The sequence below is a fragment of the Petromyzon marinus genome, chromosome 14 (assembly GCF_048934315.1).
Source record: "Petromyzon marinus isolate PM22_M1 ecotype Great Lakes invasive population chromosome 14, UKy_Petmar_22M1.pri1.0, whole genome shotgun sequence".
Taxonomy (NCBI): domain Eukaryota; kingdom Metazoa; phylum Chordata; class Hyperoartia; order Petromyzontiformes; family Petromyzontidae; genus Petromyzon; species Petromyzon marinus.
The window spans coordinates 15,350,298-15,371,530 of NC_133680.1; the positions used below are offsets into that span (position 1 = coordinate 15,350,298).

General features: G+C 43.9%; 1 protein-coding gene across 1 annotated transcript in view; it reads left to right on the forward strand.

Annotated features, from left to right (window-relative positions):
* LOC116942274 (complement C3) overlaps positions 1–21,233 on the forward strand; it is a 181,401-nt gene that overhangs the window by 121,779 nt on the left and 38,389 nt on the right. The window contains exons 29-32 of the mRNA XM_032953975.2: positions 3,184–3,361; positions 3,918–4,099; positions 12,734–12,892; positions 13,414–13,473. Coding sequence (XP_032809866.2) covers positions 3,184–3,361; positions 3,918–4,099; positions 12,734–12,892; positions 13,414–13,473 — 579 coding nt within the window. The remainder of the gene's footprint in view (positions 1–3,183; positions 3,362–3,917; positions 4,100–12,733; positions 12,893–13,413; positions 13,474–21,233) is intronic.

Sequence of the window (21,233 nt, forward strand, 5' to 3'; positions counted from 1 at the left end):
AAAGAGATTATGAATGTGGTGATGAGAAACAGTGTAAACGTCACCGCCTAAGAGAGCACAAGCGTGGGTGTCGTGTTCCAACAGTGCAGCGTTCCCAGGCTAGCGACTGCTACATTTCAGTTGCATTGTCAACCGAGCCACCGGTTCTTCTCAACCATGATGCCTAATGATTAGCGTCACCGTCTCAAATGAACTTAGTTTAAACATCGTAATCATCTAAACTGCTAAATCGGCTCAATTACACTGGTATCAGAATAGTGATGGCTACTCAACTACATCGTAATTTGAACATTGACATAAATTACACTGCGTCGCCCCCCCCCCCCTTCTTCTCTGTTGACTTGTGGAATAGGTTGTGAACCAAAGGCTAGAAGATTAAACCCTATAAATATAACAGCAGAAGTTAATGGAAAACCACTGCTGTATTTACCAATGGAGTCATGTCCAGAACTAGAAGTATTAATACTAGAAGCAGTAATGTTCACAATGGCGTAGATGGGGGGTTCCACAGGATTATGGCACCTTGTCTGATACAAACTGTCATGGGTGGCACGTGACACTCGACTTGTTGTCCTGCAACTGTCCACAACAACAAAAACATTCTAAGAACATTAACTTGGAAAATATGAACTCTATAACATAGGAACATTAGAAATTGCAAAGCAACAAATGACAAGACTTGGTATAAACACTTTTAGGACTGAGTGAAATTAGATGGAAAGGTAGTGGACATTTTACAACCTATGGAAAGTTATTAATCTATTCAGTAGGGAATACAAATGTGAGATGAGTAGGAATGCTGCAGCAAGCTCTCTGATAAGACTTTTGCAGATATGAGAGCCATTTGACATCTCCATCATTCAAGTAGCATATGCCCCTACAGCTGAATACTCAGACGAAGAACTTGAGGCATTTTATGAGAAGATAGACAAGGCTAAAGAACAGTGTAAATCTCAGGTGGTAAGAATGGAGACGGGAGACGTCAATGAAAAAGTTGGAGAGCGTAGGGTAGATTATATAATTGGACCATATGGATGAGGCAAAAGGAATGAAACATAACATTTTATATATTACTTCACAATAAATAGACACAGTGACAAACATGTGGCTCAAAGAAGATCCCAGAATATTATGGACCTAGAAGAGCCCAGGTGACCGTCGTCAGAACCAGATTTATTTCATGACCAAAAACAGACATTTTCGAAATGAGATTCTTCAAAGGCAAATCTAGAGCCGATTGTGGAAGTGAACATATTGCCATTGTATGTAAAATTAGAGTGATATGAAAGTTAAAGAAAGCAATAGGGAGCCCTAAAATGCAGGTTTACTTATTAAAAACTGATTGATAAACTCAGAAAAAAACATAACAGCTCTAAAAATAGATTAAGAGCTATTCAAAGTAAAAGAAAAATGGATAAATGAACAATGTAAGGAAATAGAGAGTATGAAAGATACGATTGTAAGATTAATGCATAGGAGAATAACATTATTTGGAAAGCATATGGTTCTCCCAGTGCTTGTACAGAGTCAAAAGGTGGTTCTGTTTTCACGTCGAGAAAGCAGATATTCGAAATGTGTCTGAGTATATGAATGAGCTATATGATAACAATAAAGGTGAGAGGCCAGAGATTTAAACAAATGTGGAAAGACTAAACATTTTAAAAGGATTAAAATTTAGGTGCCACCAGGAAAATGAAAGATGGCAAGGTGACAGAACCTGATAATAACTCAGTAGAAAATATTAGATATCTTGATGATGTTGGAAAAGAGAAAGTGACAGAACTTGCAAATGCAATTTATTACACGGGATGTATACCAGAAGATATAGGCAAATCAGTATAAATCGCTCTTTAATCAATCAATCTTTATTTTACGTGCCAATGTCACCCTCCGTAAAGTAGGCATCAGTGCACAATGTTACCCTGCGTAAAGTAGCCATCAGTGCACAATGTCACCCTCCGTGAAGTAGGCATCAGTGCACATTACAAGGGAATGGGAATGGTACATCACCAATTTAAACAAATGGATGCATCTGGGAGTATATAATGCAACGTTCTTGAGTAATATCATGGACAGAGGTAAATGGAGGGCTATGATCGCCAATATATTTGAGAAAGGACTTGCACACAGAGAGAATCATTACGATGATTACATGCCAAATTCGGCCTGATCAGTCACTCCAGGCACCACCTCTGAGTTTCAGCAATGTGATATACTTCGCCATCGTCACTTACGATGGACCGCCAAGATGGGTCGGCAGCCAAAAATGGTACAGCAGTAAGGTGCACTTCCACCAATTAGGTTAAAGTTAAAGGTGCAGCCCTGCAATTGCCTACTCATGCTACTGGTGATCTGATGTCTTGATAGATGTGGGCATACTCACACTTTACCCCACCATTTTCAACTTGCCGATGGTGTAACCATTTACACTACTGGGTACACAGTGGCGGCAGGGAGATTTGAGAAATTTGTCCTATTGTTTAAACTGCTGTGCCGGAATGTGGACTCAAACTCTCAATTGGAAGAAGTCTTGTGTGCTAACAATTACACTGCTGTAGCAGCTCAGACAGAACTGAAAAAGTAACATTTTGTAAATATTGAAACTCGTGGTCTGAATGAGAAAGGGAACATTAAGGAATGTAACATTACGAAATGGAATAATTACTTTCTATCATCCATTCCGTGAATTTTTTAAATAAAATTACACAGTATTAAGGAGATGCCAATCTATCTGCATAAATGCAGTCCATAATTAAAAATCCAGAACAAAAACTGAGAAGTGCGAAAAAAGAATGATGACATCCATGCTTGGAATTACAAGCATGGAAACAGGAACACGTGGATTTGATGACATTCAGGTTAATGACATGATCCAAACTATTAAGAGTGGGCTTGGGCTAGACACATCTTGGCTAGAAGGGATGATGGACGATGGCCAGAAATATTAACAGAGTGGCAGCGACGGAATTAATGCATTTGAAAGTGCGTCCACCAAGACATGGAGCGATGAAAACAGTTTGTGTGCAGGTGCGAGATGGATGCTTGCATTACATTGTCGGGGGAAAATGGAGGCTTGGGGAGGCCACCAGTGTATTAATCATGGCTGATGATTATGATGATGCAATATTGTACAGAAAACAGTATTTGTTGTGTAACGCGTAATGTTTGTGTCTGGATGCTCAGAACTACCAGCAGAGCATGAACAGAGCGGTACAATTCCTGGCAAGTAAAGTGTCCGGCCTCCAGCGTATGTACACAATCGCCATCACAGCATACGCTTTGGCTCTGCAAGACCCGGGGTCTGAAGCAGCCCACAGCAGCTGGAAGAAACTGGAGAGCAGAGTCACTTTTGAGCTAAACGGTTGGTGCTATTATTGGCTATAGTATAAATATTTATGATATAATATTTGGGGCAGTGACATGACTCATGCCTAGTGTGTATGCCACTTGTTTCAGAGGTTCACAGTTTGAATCCAGCAGGCCACTCTGGTTATTATTGCGTTCACAGAGCTAATACGGGCTGTCTGATTCATAGTGGATGTCACAGATCACTTGATGTAATGCAAAACAAGGAGGCCATTGTGTGCCGGCATTATTGTGAAAATTTGCCAAGTTCTAAAAATTACACCGCAAATTACTAATTTAGGATTACACATAGCAAAATCGCCCCCTACTGTGAAACCATTGCATACTGTCATAGCCTTGTGCTATAATAGGGTGAATACTACATGGATTAAATAATTATAAAATTATGAATTAATACATTCGAATTACTAAATTGAATTTAATGGTTAAAGAACCCATACATCAATATGTGATTTTTGTTACTGTTCCATAAATCAGTTACCTATTACTGCAATACACCATGAGGGTGAAGAGACACTAATTTGTGGATATATTTGTACCCCATGTTTTAGGCCGTCGCTATTGGAAGGCAGACGAAGCAAGTCATGGGCTTCAGATGTCTACTATCTCAGTGGAGGCCACCGCGTATGGGCTACTGACGTATCTGCAGCATAAGGACCATGAGAGCGCTCGAGGAGTTGTTGACTGGCTCACCGAGCAGCGAAACTATGGGGGTGGCTTCGGATCTACACAGGTGTGTGAGTCACAATAAATAAAGTGGCATTTTCAGCGATAGACCTGTCAGTTAAACAAACTCTTTCGGTAAAGTCACGTAGGTATAAAATCCAAAGGCATAGAGAGAGAGACACAAGAGAGTCGGAAATAACAGCTGACATAGGCAGGTAGGATGGAAACATCACAGTCAGTTAAGACTTTATCTGGTTAATAACGTCCTTCCAATGATTGCTCCGTTTGTACCCATCTTCTCGGTTGAAGTTGTGTCTGTGTTTATATATCTGGATGGCTCCATGAACAAATCTCTGAAGATAGCCGGTAGGTTTGCAGAGTATCTCCGTCTTGGAAAAATCAATTTCGTGTGAGCCCACAGTGTTAAAACAATGATCAGCAATGGCAGAGGTATTGGTCCTACCGTGTTTCAGATCTGCCTTGTGTTCACGAATGCGGTCCGAGACATGTCGCTTCGTTTCCCCAATGTAACTGCTGCCACAACCGCAACTCAGTTTGTAAACACCAGGGTATTGCACGTCAGGAATCATATACTTTACAGATCGGATTAAATCACGGATTTTGTGTACTGTGTTAAACGAACCTGGATCTTGTGTTTGTTTAAGATCTTGGAAATATTTTTGGTAACCCCTGCTATGTATGGTAAAGTTATGGTTTTGGTTGGATCCTCAGAAGGTTGTCTCCCCATGGCTGGGGAGGCAGCTTTGCGGATTGTACGGTCCGAGTATCCATTCATACTGAGGGCTTGGTGTACGTGCTCCAGGATGAATGGATACTCGGACCGTACACTGCCTATGTCAGCTGTTATTTCGCATTCTCTGTGTCTCTCTCTCTATGCCTTTGGATTGCACCTGTCAGGCTCACATGCCCTTTGGATTGCACTCACATGGTGCTAATCTCTCATTAACACTGCTGTCGTGTGCATATGCGGGCATGATACTCTTATGCAGCGACGGAAGCTCATTCATGCTAATCTCCCTCCCTAATCCCCCTCTCCCTAATCTCCCCCATTAACACAACTGACGTGTTTACGTCCGTGGTTGGAATTCCTTTCCTGCTCAGTCCCCGCTTGCTTGCCCATCGCCACATATATAACCTTGTTGTAGCTGCTCTCTCGCTGGTTCAGCAGTTCCACTGCTGGATTATATATATATATATTTTTTCCGCCTGAGGATGACCGCTTGTGTTGTGATTTATTTTATTTTATACCTACGTGAATTTACCGAAAGAACCAAAGAGTGGATTCCTGCAGTCACGAAAGCTTCAAATCAAGATCAGTTAAACAAAATCAATTCAAAAACTCGCCACATTCGTCATAAACATATATTCAGTAATATTCCTCCCACTTTCTAATTTCACGATAATGTACTCAACTTATTGACACCCAATCCCATTTCATGTACTGTGTACCTTGCTATAACGTCCTCAAGATTTAAGAATTAAACCATGAAGTCACAAATTTGTATACCTTTAATCAGTTGATATTTTGAGTATTGGGCCTTCTTCACAGCAGAGAGACCGGGGAGATTTTCCGACCTACAATTATTAATTATTATGGGTTGGACAATGTAATGATCTGGCCAAATTTATGTTGTAAGACCCTCCACCATATGACATAGCCAACCATCGAATTGCTACACGTACAAGCGAGTTAGTACGGCTTTAGCTCACGAGCACCTGAATATGCTTGACCTCGCACATCCAATTCCTACATTTTATTCAGAAAATTGCTCAACAATTTACAATATGATAATTGGTGCATTAACCGCTTAAATTGTTTGGCTGTGTTTGACCACATCATTACCTGGCCTAACCTAAGTCCACTATCAATTATACTGTTGCTTCTTCTTTGGTTCTTTCGGTAAAGTCACGTAGAATGAGAATAAAATAATAAATTGATAAAATAAAATAACACAATAATATTCTCACGACGTTTCGGCCACAACACAAGCGGCCTTCATCAGGTGAAGGGACGAGACTGTCTGGTAGGACAGCGCTGGAGTGAAAGAGCCACGTTCAGATCACGGCCTTTAAGCTGTGTGAGAGGAACAAAGCGCCTTGACAAAGGAATTAGCATATAATTTAGCATTGAAATGACTGAATGATTAGCTTGTGACTGGTCACAGAAATAGTTATGTTAAAAGTTAAAGCATACACATCCGCAGAGGCACCCCTTGATAATGGAATTAGCATAGAATTTAGCATTGAAATAGCTAAGTTAAAGCATACACATCCGCTGAGGCACCCCTTGACAATGGAATTAGCATAGAATTTAGCATTGAAATAGCTGAGTGATTAGCTTGTAACTGCTCACAGAAATAGCTACGTTAAAGTCAGACCATACACATTCACCGAGGCACTTAGTACAAATCAAACAGGAGAATTTAGTTTTCGATTTAAAGCTTTCGTGACTGCAATGATTCATCTTCTTTGGTTCTTTCGGTAAAGTCACGTAGAATGAGAATAAAATAATGAATTGATAAAATAAAATAACACAATAATATTCTCACGGACGTTTCGGCCACAACACAAGCGGCCTTCATCAGGTGAAGGGACGAGACTGTCTGGTAGGACAGCGCTGTCCTACCAGACAGTCTCGTCCCTTCACCTGATGAAGGCCGCTTGTGTTGTGGCCGAAACGTCCGTGAGAATATTATTGTGTTATTTTATTTTATCAATTTATTATTTTATTCTCATTCTACGTGACTTTACCGAAAGAACCAAAGAAGAGGAGAATTTAGCATTGAAATAACTAGGCGAATTTAGCATTGAAATAACTGAGTGATTAGCTAGTGACTGGTCACAGAAATGACTATGTTGAAGTCAAGGCCTACACATCTGAGCTATTCACAGTACTATATAGTGAACCAATAAAAAACTAAAATATAAATTACCTTAATGTTATCAATAAACTCTATATTTTCCAATCAGCTAAGCTACCAACAATAAGTCGTTATATATCACAATGCTATATGGCGAAAAAATGGGTGGATTCTTACCCTCAACTTTAGCACCACGGATAGCTACGGGCCCCGTTCAGACGGACGAGTTCGTCCATGGTCGGAACAGAGGAGGGGGAGAGAGACAGCTGCGAGGCGCTATTATACTCCATGTTGTAAAACCATACCATTAACCGTGGTGTGAGAGGTATTAAGAGTCAATGCTGGCGAAAGAGCTGCGGTCTGAAGGTCATCGTAAAAATACAATTAATTAAGAACAGAAATGATTTAAAACATCTTTCCAGTGGTTACTAAGCCAGAATCCATCTTCTCGGTTGAAATTGTCTCTGTGCTTGTATATGTGAATGGCCTCATGAACGAATCTCTCATGGTAGCCGGTTGGTTTGCAAAGAACTTCTGTCTTGGAGAAGTCAATGTCATGTGAGCCCACTGAATTATAACAGTGATCTGCCACGGCAGAGGAGTTCGTCCTACCGTGTTTCAAGTCTGCTTTATGTTCGCGGATGCGGTCCGAGATATGTCTTTTGGTTTCTCCAATGTAGCTACTACCACAGAGGCACTTTAGTTTGTAAACGCCCGGGTACTGTATGTCTGGAACAGCATCTTTTATAGATGGAACTAAATCATGGATTTTATGTACTGTGTTGAATCGGACCTGGATCTTGTGTTTATTCAGGATTTTGGAGATCTTTTTAGTGACCCCTGCAATGTAGGGTAAGGTGATGGTTTTGAGTGGCTCCACAAGAGGATCCTTCTTCATGACTGGAGTGATGGCTTTGCGGATTGTGTAGTCGGAGTAGCCATTAGCCCTGAGAGCCTGGTGTACGTGCTTGAGTTCACTGGTAATGTGTTCCTGGTCGGAAATGCATTGGGCTCTATGGTATAGAGTCTTGATGAGGGAGTTCTTCTGGGATGGATGGTGGTGGGAATCCGGTTTCAAGTAAGCATCTGTATGGGTAGCTTTCCTGTAGACAGAGTGGCTCATTGAACCATCATGTCTCCTTTTAATTAAGACATCCAAAAAGGGTAGTTTGCCATCTTTTTCGACCTCCATGGTAAATCTGATGGCTGGGTGTATGGAATTGATGTGGTCGCGGAATTGGTCTAGAGCAGGCTGACAAAGGTGTCATCAACGTACCTCTTCCATAAGGTCGGGCGTAGAGTGGCAGTCTGGATGGCGTCAGTTTCAAATTTTTCCATGAATACGTTGGCTACAACCGGAGATAGGGGGGAGCCCATTGGGGTGCCCTCAGTTTGTTTGTAGAAAGTTCCATTCCAGGTGAAGTATGTGTTGGTTAAGCAATGTCTCACCAGGGGGGGTACATCAGTATGCAGTCCTTGGTGAACCAGGTCTTCAATGATAGCGATGGTGTCAGGTACCGGGACTTTGGTGAACAAGGACACCACATCAAAACTGACAAGCAGGTCGTTTGGGGACAGGGAAATGCCTTTGATTGTCGATACCAGGTGAGTAGAATTTAGTACCGCAGAGGTGGTTTTTCCAGTGAAAGGTCGCAGTATATCAGCAAGAAAACGTGCCAGTTTGTAGGTGGGGGAGTTGATAGTAGAGACGATGGGACGAAGGAGTGTATCTTCTTTGTGTATCTTTGGAAGGTCACATCTCTGCAGACGTAGCAAGATCTGAAATCGCTGCAACCCTCAAAAACGCTAAGTTGCCACCCAGCAACATCAGCAAAGACGAACGTTTTGAATTATCTCAATTAAAAAAGAGGGATGTTAGTGTCGTCCTCTCAGCCGACAAAGGCAATGCCACTGTCATCATGGACAAAACAGAATATAACAACAAAATTCAAGAACTACTCAACGATGGCAGCTATACAAAAATAAAAAGAGATCCCACCAACAGCCTGGTCACTAAAACGAACAAAATCATCTCTGATTCAACAGCATTAATTGATGAGATCAAACAGTTCTCGTTGAAACCCTCTGCTGCCAGACCACCAAGATTATATGGCCTTCCAAAGATACACAAAGAAGATACACCCCTTCGTCCCATCGTCTCTACTATCAACTCCCCCACCTACAAACTGGCACGTTTTCTTGCTGATATACTGCGACCTTTCACTGGAAAAACCACCTCTGCGGTACTAAATTCTACTCACCTGGTATCGACAATCAAAGGCATTTCCCTGTCCCCAAACGACCTGCTTGTCAGTTTTGATGTGGTGTCCTTGTTCACCAAAGTCCCGGTACCTGACACCATCGCTATCATTGAAGACCTGGTTCATCAAGGACTGCATACTGATGTACCCCCCCTGGTGAGACATTGCTTAACCAACACATACTTCACCTGGAATGGAACTTTCTACAAACAAACTGAGGGCACCCCAATGGGCTCCCCCCTATCTCCGGTTGTAGCTAACGTATTCATGGAAAAATTTGAAACTGAAGCCATCCAGACTGCCACTCTACGCCCGACCTTATGGAAGAGGTACGTTGATGACACCTTTGTCATCTGGCCACATGGCCAGCCTGCTCTAGACCAATTCCGCGACCACATCAATTCCATACACCCAGCCATCAGATTTACCATGGAGGTCGAAAAAGATGGCAAACTACCCTTTTTGGATGTCTTAATTAAAAGGAGACATGATGGTTCAATGAGCCACTCTGTCTACAGGAAAGCTACCCATACAGATGCTTACTTGAAACCGGATTCCCACCACCATCCATCCCAGAAGAACTCCCTCATCAAGACTCTATACCATAGAGCCCAATGCATTTCCGACCAGGAACACATTACCAGTGAACTCAAGCACGTACACCAGGCTCTCAGGGCTAATGGCTACTCCGACTACACAATCCGCAAAGCCATCACTCCAGTCATGAAGAAGGATCCTCTTGTGGAGCCACTCAAAACCATCACCTTACCCTACATTGCAGGGGTCACTAAAAAGATCTCCAAAATCCTGAATAAACACAAGATCCAGGTCCGGTTCAACACAGTACATAAAATCCGTGATTTAGTTCCATCTGTAAAAGATGCTGTTCCAGACATACAGTACCCGGGCGTTTACAAACTAAAGTGCCTCTGTGGTAGTAGCTACATTGGAGAAACCAAAAGACATATCTCGGACCGCATCCGCGAACATAAAGCAGACTTGAAACACGGTAGGACGAATTCCTCTGCCGTGGCAGATCACTGTTATAATTCAGTGGGCTCACATGACATTGACTTCTCCAAGACGGAAGTTCTTTGCAAACCAACCGGCTACCATGAGAGATTCATTCATGAGGCCATTCACATATACAAGCACAGAGACAATTTCAACCGAGAAGATGGATTCTGGCTTAGTAACCACTGGAAAGATGTTTTAAATCATTTCTGTTCGTAATTACTTGTATTTTTACGATGACCTTCAGACCGCAGCTCTTTCACCAGCATTGACTCTTAATACCTCTCACACCACGGTTAATGGTATGGTTTTACAACATGGAGTATAATAGCGCCTCGCAGCTGTCTCTCTCCCCCTCCTCTGTTCCGACCATGGACGAACTCGTCCGTCTGAACGGGGCCCGTAGCTATCCGTGGTGCTAAAGTTGAGGGTAAGAATCCACCCATTTTTTCGCCATATAGCATTGTGATATATAACGACTTATTGTTGGTAGCTTAGCTGATTGGAAAATATAGAGTTTATTGATAACATTAAGGTAATTTATATTTTAGTTTTTTATTGGTTCACTATATAGTACTGTGAATAGCTCAGATGTGTAGGCCTTGACTTCAACATAGTCATTTCTGTGACCAGTCACTAGCTAATCACTCAGTTATTTCAATGCTAAATTCGCCTAGTTATTTCAATGCTAAATTCTCCTGTTTGATTTGTACTAAGTGCCTCGGTGAATGTGTATGGTCTGACTTTAACGTAGCTATTTCTGTGAGCAGTTACAAGCTAATCACTCAGCTATTTCAATGCTAAATTCTATGCTAATTCCATTGTCAAGGGGTGCCTCAGCAGATGTGTATGCTTTAACTTAGCTATTTCAATGCTAAATTCTATGCTAATTCCATTGTCAAGGGGTACCTCTGCGGATGTGTATGCTTTAACTTTTAACATAACTATTTCTGTGACCAGTCACAAGCTAATCATTCAGCCATTTCAATGCTAAATTTTATGCTAATTCCTTCGTCAAGGCTCTTTGTTCCTCTCACACAGCTTAAAAGCCGTGATCTGAACGTGGCTCTCTCACTCCAGCGCTGTCCTACCAGACAGTCTCGCTCCCTTCACCTGATGAAGGCCGCTTGTGTTGTGGCCGAAACGTCGTGAGAATATTATTGTGTTATTTTATTTTATCAATTTATTATTTTATTCTCATTCTACGTGACTTTACCGAAAGAACCAAAGAAGATGAATCATTTCAGTCACGAAAGCTTTAAATCGAAATATACTGTTGCTGTTGATGATGTGAATGTTGCTGATGTTGGAGCTGATGATGATTGCAAATGGAAGTTCTCACAAGTTCGCACTAATGAAATCATGATGAGAATTCCACTGAGGGTATGATGATCGTTACTCTAACCATGATTGTCGGCATCATCATAAGTGACTGCGAACAGTGCACATGAATATCGTCATAAGCAAAAGCAGCTGCTACCAGCTCTGAACAGACAATTACAGATACTAATTCACACACACTGTGTTCCCATACAGTAACATAATTTCTGAAAGGTTATGACAGTACGTTTGCAGAGGTGCGCAAGCACAATAAAATAACGAATTTGTCATTTACGTTTTCTCAACAAAGACTATTGTCTGAAGTCCTGGCTTTTTATCTATTTTGATTCACAGTAGATTTTTGGGCAAGGCCAGGGATGATCTGGATACATTTATATCGTTAAGACCCTCCACCACCTGACATATAAAAATGTGAGAATTGTTCACCTTACTGGTGAGCTGAAACAAGAAAAATCTGTCCGTTCAATGCTTGTACACCGCCTGACTGTTTAATTTTATTGGTTATATCGATGGTGTTGGATCATAACGACATAAATTTGGCCAGATCATTGTGGCCTCACCCAAAAATATCGATCAATCATAATATTGTCTGCAAAATCCTACATATTAAGTTATATTATCCATTACTTTATTACAGTTTTAAGCATTGTGCACACATAAATGTATAAAATTACCAAAATCGTCAGCAGGAAATGTGCATTGTTTGGGGCGGTGACAGAGCCCAGTGGTAACATGTTCACCGTTTGTAACAGAGGTTTGTGGTTCGATTCCTGCAAGCCACCCTTGGTTATTAACCACGACTACATGACATCTGCTTTAGAGTGGACGTTAAAGATCCCCCGACATTAATTGAAATATGAGGCCATTGTATTCCAGCTTCACGGTCCATTTGGGAAAATTACCTGCAAATTACTCAAATTTGATTCATTTAGTGAGATTGCTCCCCGACCGGCAGACGAATGCCCAATTGCAGTCCAGATGCTTAGTCACCTTGTGCCACACAGGAACAGCTGCCAATATTTTGAGATGAGATGTGATGCAAGTCACTTATTGTGTGATAAGCGCTCTGAGATGCCTCTGCATAAAGGAGTGGGCTCTTATTAAAAACAAATCGTTGTCATAATCATTACCTGTTAATGACCTCAAACTCTTGCACAATCCTGATCATTATTATTGAGTGATGTGGTGTGCTGTGTTTTGTAGAGCACCATTTTGGCCCTGCAAGCAATGGCTCAATACAAGATGGATTCTTCCAGTCAAATCCCGATTAATGTGCAACTGGAAATAACATCCCCAAAAAACAATTTTGAGAAGAAAATGAAAATTACTGAAGAAACTCGGTTTGTGCAAGAACCCCATAAGGTAGGTGCAAGAGTTAATGTTCTTCATTGAAAATTTGGAAGCAGGATGGTGCAGTGGTATCACTCTTGCCACACAGCTAAAAGTGCCTAGATTATATTATGACTTGGGTGACTTGAATGTGCAGGTTGTTTGTTCCCCCCTGTTCTGTATTAGTTCTTCCAGATTCTTCGATTTCCTCCCAAAACTAAAACAAAGCACAAAACCTTACAATGTTTTGGTCATTGGCCAAACATCCCAATACTTAAAAATGACCTGAAAATTACTCAACTGGGATTACACACAGCAGCATCACCTCTACTGTGAAATTACTGAAGACTGTGTCTGTGAAACAGAATCCATATGTGATAGCCTTGCACTATAAAAATGGTGCTACAACAAATATACTAAATTATTATGAAAAGCATTGCCATATAAATCTATTACATTCATAAAAATGAGCCTTCCTGCATCCTTTACACACAGGAGGGGCTGATGACTATGATTCATTAACCTAGAAATGTAACCGTTTGTGTTGTGTACAGATTCCACCTGGAGGAAACATCACTGTAAAGGCTTTGGGGAAAGGCACGTTTACCCTTTCGGTAAGACTTGCTCATAGCCGCTAACCAATTTCCACTCAGGTTATATTTGTATACACATGCATGTACTTTTTGACTGACTGCAGCAAGTCCGTGATAATTTTATATTTAGGCTATCGCGACCAATATGATTCATAATTGATTGTTGGGTTACATCGTGGAAGTACAATGTGTGTCGTAAACCTCCACCCGACAAAGCCAATTAATAAAAGTTGTCACTTGAACAAATTGGAAAGAAAGTGCACACTGATGCCTATCTCAATGCACACTCACACCATCACCCACAACAAAAATCCTCTCTCATAAAATGTTCAGATATTGGTCAGAAGCTGAAAGTCTGAGGAGTGAGATTAAACATGTCAAAAACTGCTACAATTTAATGGATACAATACACCAAAACCTTGCCCATCGTGGATTTTCCCATTGCAGATTTGACTATTTACACAATGTATTGAGGTACAGTTCACCCATCAGACCCCTTTGGCTCGATCATTTGCGGTTTTGGCTGCGAGATTCCTATACAGTACGTATCGTAAAGAAGTACTCTACAGGTACTCGAACTGCACTCCGCTCGTAATGATTCTGCTGCCGAAGATTAAAATGCTATGAGCATTCACTGTAATTTTAAGTATTTTTAGTTATCTTTTTTAAATGCCTATTTACTGGACATGTCATAAACCAATAATCATTAGTCACTATTTAAAGAGAGAATGTCAATGATGCTCTGGACACTATAAGGCCAGACAAAGCTCCAGGCGTTGATGGAGTCCTACCGAACTTCCACAAAAATCTTGGGCCGAAGTTACCACAACTGGATGTTATCCATCCTTACTTAAACAGCCACTGGCAAACTTCCAAAAATCTGGTGACAATCGAAAGTGTGAAGCAGACACGGAGGAGGCTGGGAGCGTCTTTGGAAGAAAACCGGTTTTGTCTAACTCGTTTACATAGCTAAGTCTCACAGATCATTCTATGCTCTGTCAATCAATCAGCTCACGACCCCCATACTCTCTGGCGTGTCGTGAAGGGTCTGCTGTACTCCAACCACCGATCAAATAGTCAACCCGGTCTGTGCATCGTACTTGTGACATTCTTCACCAATAGTGATGACCAAGATGGCAGTTTCTAACTTGAAGGCAACACATTCTCTAGATCTGCCATTTGAGTTTGATCAACCTGGAACCAATAAAAAAAACTCGAGACCTTGGCACCAACGTCGGTGGCAAAGGTGTCGATGTTCATCGCACAGCTGCCAAATAAGATATCACCGATTCAAAATGGCACAGATAACACCGCTCCTGAAGTTAGCTTGAGCCATAGCGACCCCACAAACTATTGCCCGATATCAAACCTGAGTGATTTCAAAGGTCATAGAGCACCTTTGAAGCAGTTACTTCCCCACGTCATTGCGATGGGCAGGTTCAACCTGTTGTCCTGCGTACCGGAAGTTACACAGGACTGATACGGCTCTACTAAAGATCATTGATGATCTCTACAAGATAATGGATTATCAGTGCACAGCAGCGTTGGTTGGCCTCATCATCGCTATGCGATCACGTCACCATCGCGTAGATGTTACGACCCGTGTTTTACACAACCATTTAGTTTATCATGGACGTGGAGGTGGAGAAAATCCTCCCATTCCTGGAAAGTCTGCTTAGACACGGCCTACATGGAAAAATAACATGGTGTTTATCAAAAATGCACACTGACGCCTATCTGAATGCATATTCACACCTTAATTCCACACAGAAATCTTCTCTCAAAGATGTTCATACATCAGGCAAAAAAGTTGTTGATGAGGAGTGAAATTAAACATGTCAGAGGCAATTCTAGATTCTAAGCTTTCGTGACTGCAAGGATCCATACTACTTGACTTTACCGAATAGAACCAAAGAGTATGTCAGAGGCACTACAATTAAACGATTACAATACCTCACATTTAACAGAGCATGATTACCAAACACAAATCAAATAGTACAAATTATGACAATGCTATTAAAACAAATTACCGTATATTGCAGGAGTAACTGATAAACTGGTTAGAATTTTAGAAAAAGAGAAAATGCGAGTGAGATTTGGCACAGTACAAAAAAATGTTATCTAGTATTAAAGATAAACTACCAAAACTATCAACAGGTGTTTATCAGATTACTTGCTCCTGTGAGAAATGCTACGTTGGTCAGACAGGACGAAAGATTAGCACAAGAACACCAAATAAACATTAAATACTCTCAAACACAACTGTCAGTAGTTGCAGAACATGCCTTGGATTTAGACATGTTGGGCGTGGCTTGTATCTGCACATCGATGGGGGGATCGTATTCCCTTCCATACATTAAAAAAACGGTGAGTAGCCGGTGGATGCGTGCGGGCCCATCCTGTAATCGAGTTGTGACTCACTGACCTAGTGGCTTAACATAGAGGTCAGAGTCCTATGTAGCCGTTCGACCATTCCATCCATCTGCAGGTGGTACGGTGACATGCGCACCTTCTTCGTCCCCAACAAATCACAGACTTCACGCAACAATTTAGAAGATAAATAATTGCCCTGATCGGTCAAAAGACGTTCAGGAGTACCGTTGTCCATAACATGAGGAATGCCTCAGTAATAGTCACAGCTGATTGATTAGGGAGCGGCCAAGCCACAGGCCAGCATGAAAAATACTTAACCCCCACAAGCAAATATTTGTTCCCTCGAGCAGTAGTGGGGAACAGACCAAGGATGTCCAGAGCAACAAGTTCATTGACGCGTAACACCTCAATCAATTGCATTGGGGGGCGGCAGGGGTTCGCCGGCGGCTTCCTCCGAGCACACTGCACGCACACTTTGAGTAGATTATCAACATCCACAGACATGACCGTCCAATAGAAATCAGTTTGAGCATGGCCAGCATCTTCTGCAAGAGACACCCATGCACAGCCCAAACAACCTCGCCTCGCAGGGCAGTGGGGACGACAATGGTATAACGGCACAGACCCCGGTCCCAATGCATGAGTAAGCCGCCCCGCAGAACGACCGAGGCAATGCCACGTCGATCCGCGCCCCCGTCAGCTTCCCTAAAACGACCCCGCAATTTGAGCAGTGAAGCGTCCTCCACCTGAAGGCGTCCCCATTCCTCGTAATCCAACCCAATGATCACATCCCGTGCGACCGAACCGCCGCCCGCCCCGCCCGTCGCAGCCTCGGCAGACGCCGCGGGAGGAGGGAGCGAGGTCACATCAGCCGGTTCACAGCACCCGGAACCCGAAAAATATGCACACCCTCCATTTGGTGGCAATCGCGACAGGGCATTGGCGTTCGTATGGCGAGAATCCTTGCGGTACGCAACATGGAATGAGAAGTCCTGCAGGATCTCCAGCCAACATGATAGTTGGCCTGATGGCTGGTCTACACGCAGCACATATTGGAGCGCTGCGTGATCGGAGCGTACCTCAAACTGTCTGCCGTTACAAGTAGGGGCAATATTGCTGCACAAAGACCACAATGGCCAGCAATTCACGGCGCATAACACAGGACCGCTGTTCGGCCGGAGACAGCACCCTACTGCCATCCGCAACAACGCTCTCCACCCCGTTGACAACCTGCAACAAGACGGCTCAAATTCCGGTATTGCTAGCATCCGTATCAAGGATGAACGGCAATGAAAAATCAGGATAACGCAGGGGAGGGGCATTCACCAATCCATCGCGGATATCATGAAATTCAGCCTCCCTCTCCTCCCCCCAATGAAACTAATGACCCTTAGCTGTCAATGCGTGGAGAGGTTTTGCAATTGACGCGAACCCGGCGACAAATCGGCGATAGTAGGATGCAAAGCTGATGAAACTGCGTGCCTCGCTCACCGAGGTGGGGGTTGGCCAAGTTCGGATGCACGCAGTTTTCTCCGGATCGCTTGCAATACCCGATTCGTCAACTATGTGGCCAAGATACCGAACTGATTTCTGGAGAAGGTGACATTTCTGTGGCTTAAATTTCAGGTTAGCTGCACCTATTTTGAGGAAGACAGCACGCAGTCGGACCAAATGGTCATTGAAAGTGCAGCTGAAGATGATCACATCGTCGAGATATATTAAACATGAGTCCCACTGGAAACCAGCGAGAACCAGTTCCATCAAACATTGGAATGTAGCTGGGGCGGAATGGAACCCCATAGGAAGCCGATTAAATTCTAACAATCCCTGCGGCATACGAAAGACCGGCTTAGGTTTCAAAGCATCGTCAAGCGGCAACTGCCAGAACCCGGATAGGAGATCGAGGGTAGAAAAGAACCGCACCCCCGACAACACGTCAAGTGAGTCATCCATGCGAGGCAAGGGGTACACATCCACAACAGAAACCTTATTAAGCTTGCGAAAATCAACACAAAATCGTAAGCTACCATCGTGTTTCTTAACAAGCACAATCAGAGCTTCCCAGGGACTGGTGGATGGTGAGATGATGTCTGCGGCCAACATCTCATCAACCGCCAGCCAAACATGTTCCTTTTTCACCGGGCTCAGCCGGCAGGGGTTCTGATATTGGACACGTGCCCCGGCAGGCCGCAATTGAAGCAAATGACACAACCGCCTCCGGAACGAGACAACGACCTTGGCCACCGCTGCTCGTCCGTCGTGCCACACCATCACAACAGTCGGCTCCACACCGGGTCGATGCGCATGCCGGAATGGGCTCCACTTCATCAGGTGGCCCCGGCTCCATACAGGATGCGGCACACGTCACCTGCGCCCTGTCCCATTGTAGAAGTTGCTGGAACTGGATGCACTTGGCAATCTTAAGAGATGAAATGTCATCGTCTCCAGCTGGAAGAATGGTGTGGAGGACTTTCGCCAAGGCTAGCAGTCTCTCGAGGACCAACGCGTCGATACCATCGTGGTCCATTTTCGGGAAGGCGGCTTTTGCCAGCGCCAAAAGCGTGCTATGGAAGGCAAGGCCCGACTCAGTTTCACCCTTCCGTCATGTGGCAAACTTGTGGCGCATATTTGACGGAGGCTCGTAGATTGACGCCATCTGGTCGGGATGGCGAGAAACGCCGCAAGGGCGTCGTTGAGGGCGGCAGGCAATGCCCGCAGCACCTCCGCCTCCGTCCATCCACCCAAGTCGGCGTTCATGAGGAACCGCCGATTGAAGGCCACCCAGTCGCCACTGGTAGCCACAAACTCTTTAATAAAAGGAAGCCGACAGCGGAGAGCCGGGATGTCCATCGGCGCTGATGGTGCATCTTAAATTTTGGCAGGCTGCGCGCTCCGCACCAGCGATAAAATGGCGGCCGAGGACGCAGGCTGCGCCACCGGAATTCCCGCCCGCTGCAAAATGTGAGCAGAGTCGTCGTCCACGAGCGACACCGCCGCTCCCTCCTTCACCGGGCCACGTGTTGGTGCCTCTTCAGACGCAGAACGTGGAGCTTCCAGCTTGCAGAACGACGTGACCCCGGTCCCTCCCAGGGACCCACCTTATATTCTCCCGGATCGGGGCCGGCCCCGCCCTCGGCCCCGCCCACCTTCACGAGTTTTCCAGCTCTCTCTCGATCCCCGGACATGTGATCACCCCCTTAGCCCCCCCCCCCCCCCCCACCTAGGGGCCTCTCTATGGACACTCCGGAAAACGTCCCTACGGGGTCAACCAGAGTGCCATGGCACGGGGCAACCCTGTCCCTTGGTTGACACTCTCCCGCTCCCTCCTGTGGGAGCCTGCACTGTACGCCATGTGTGGTGCCCTCGCTATCCCAGTGCTCACCAAGCCCCGCTAGGGCTGGTACTACACCCACCTACAGGGTGTACGCAATGACGGTGCATCGCACGCCGTGCTCTGCTCGAGCCGGCCTCATTCAGCAACACACACGATGCTGTCCGCGACATAAGTCCATCGCTCGCCACGGCCCTCCAGGGCCAGCACCACACAGTCACATCCCCAATATCACTACACATGCAATACTGTCGACCAGTCAAATAATCGATAATCTGAGTATATGGATTAACAGTGACTAACCTCATGTTTAACATGTATCATTTCATATGAACATAATGTACTACAATTGATATTAATACATTAACTCCAATTGGGTCCTTCTCACTTATAGGTGCATAGTGATGACATCACCTTCCCCTATTAAAGACTGCAAACAGGAAGGCAGCTTCACATTTGTAGTGGGTTCTACGGAGACACACACGTGAAGTTTGAGCAAACACGTTTATTCTCACACCCCAACAGGGTAACTACATAAACGTAACAAAGGGTTCTACATATATATGATAACTACACAGTTAACTAGACCACAACGGAGTAACTACATAACCGGGTCAGTCAGTAACACACTGCCTGACCCACGATGCCAAGCGTAAAGACTGAAGACCGAGGACCGAGGATCGAAGAGACATAGTACCGATAAGTTCTATTCCAACAAACAGCCGCGATTGCTCTCGTGACCTCCCATCAACCGAGATGATGGATTCAAATTGAGCAATCATTGGAAATATATAATTAACCAAGTCAGACTTTAGCTACCGGGCAGTTTACTGCTAGACAGCTGGTTTAGATGTATTTTCATAAACATACCCATATTCCCAGTCTGTTACCCCCAGTTTTACACACTACCATCGCCATGCTAGTGTGTACCACAAGTTGTTTTTAGCTTGCACATTTCAGTTTTAACTCCATACGTTAGCCTGCGCATTTCTAACTTACCCACCCGGCAGCATAACAAAAAGCGGCTTAATCCTAGCTTGCTTTATCTACTTCTGCCATCTACATCACAAACCCCAGTTTCGGCCCAAGTCGTTGCCTCCCAGCGCTCCCTCAGCTTCCCAACTTTACCTCCCAGCCCACACCCCGCCCCCACACTCACCATGGCCCCCCTCTCTCCATGCCCCGTGACTATATAATCCCTCTTCACAGCCATCTCTGAGACACACTTAAGCGCTTGTGCTTTCGCTACGTTGTCCCCACCTGAAGAAGGACGCTTGTGTTGCACCCGAAACGTCGTGATTTAATTCAGTTTTCATTTTATTTATTTATTTACCTGCGTGACTTTACCGAAAAAAAACAAAGAGTTCTTACTTGCCTTTTCTCTGACCCTCACCATAACCATGCCCCCTAGAGCCTGCTTCCATGCCATACCTACTCTGGTGCCAGAGAGAGGCTCAAGACATACAGTTCCACTCTTGTGACAGTAGCTGGCTCTAAATGCCATAGTGACTCCATTTACATCACTACACATTTATAGCAATCACCTGATAATGCTGGTTGTAATCACCAGTGAAACGTCCTACTTAATTTTGACTGGCTGTCAACAAAGATTCGTTCATGAAGCTATCCATATATATAGAAATAGACACAATTTCAACTGAGAAGATGGGTACAAACTCAGAAATCACTGGAAGGGTGTTATCAACCAGTCTAAGTCATAACTGGCTGTAATGTTTCCATTCTAGACTTTGCAGCCCTTTAATTTGTGGAAAACCACCACCAGCACCACCCTACATGCCTGCTGGGTCACCATTTTTTAACACTTAGGCTACGCCCATATTAAACCTTTATAAACAGCTTGCCTTGATAGGCTACCCCCCTTTTTCTGATGACGACCGCTTGTGTTGCGATCGAAACATCGTGGTTTTTCTTTTTATTATTTTTTCTATCTACGTGACTTTACCGAAAGAACCAAAGAATGTTCTACTTAATTATACATGTTATGGGATTGCTCTGTAACACAACCGGTGCTGCTGAAGTAGTAACCAATTGGCATATTCTGCTCACGTGACAAAGG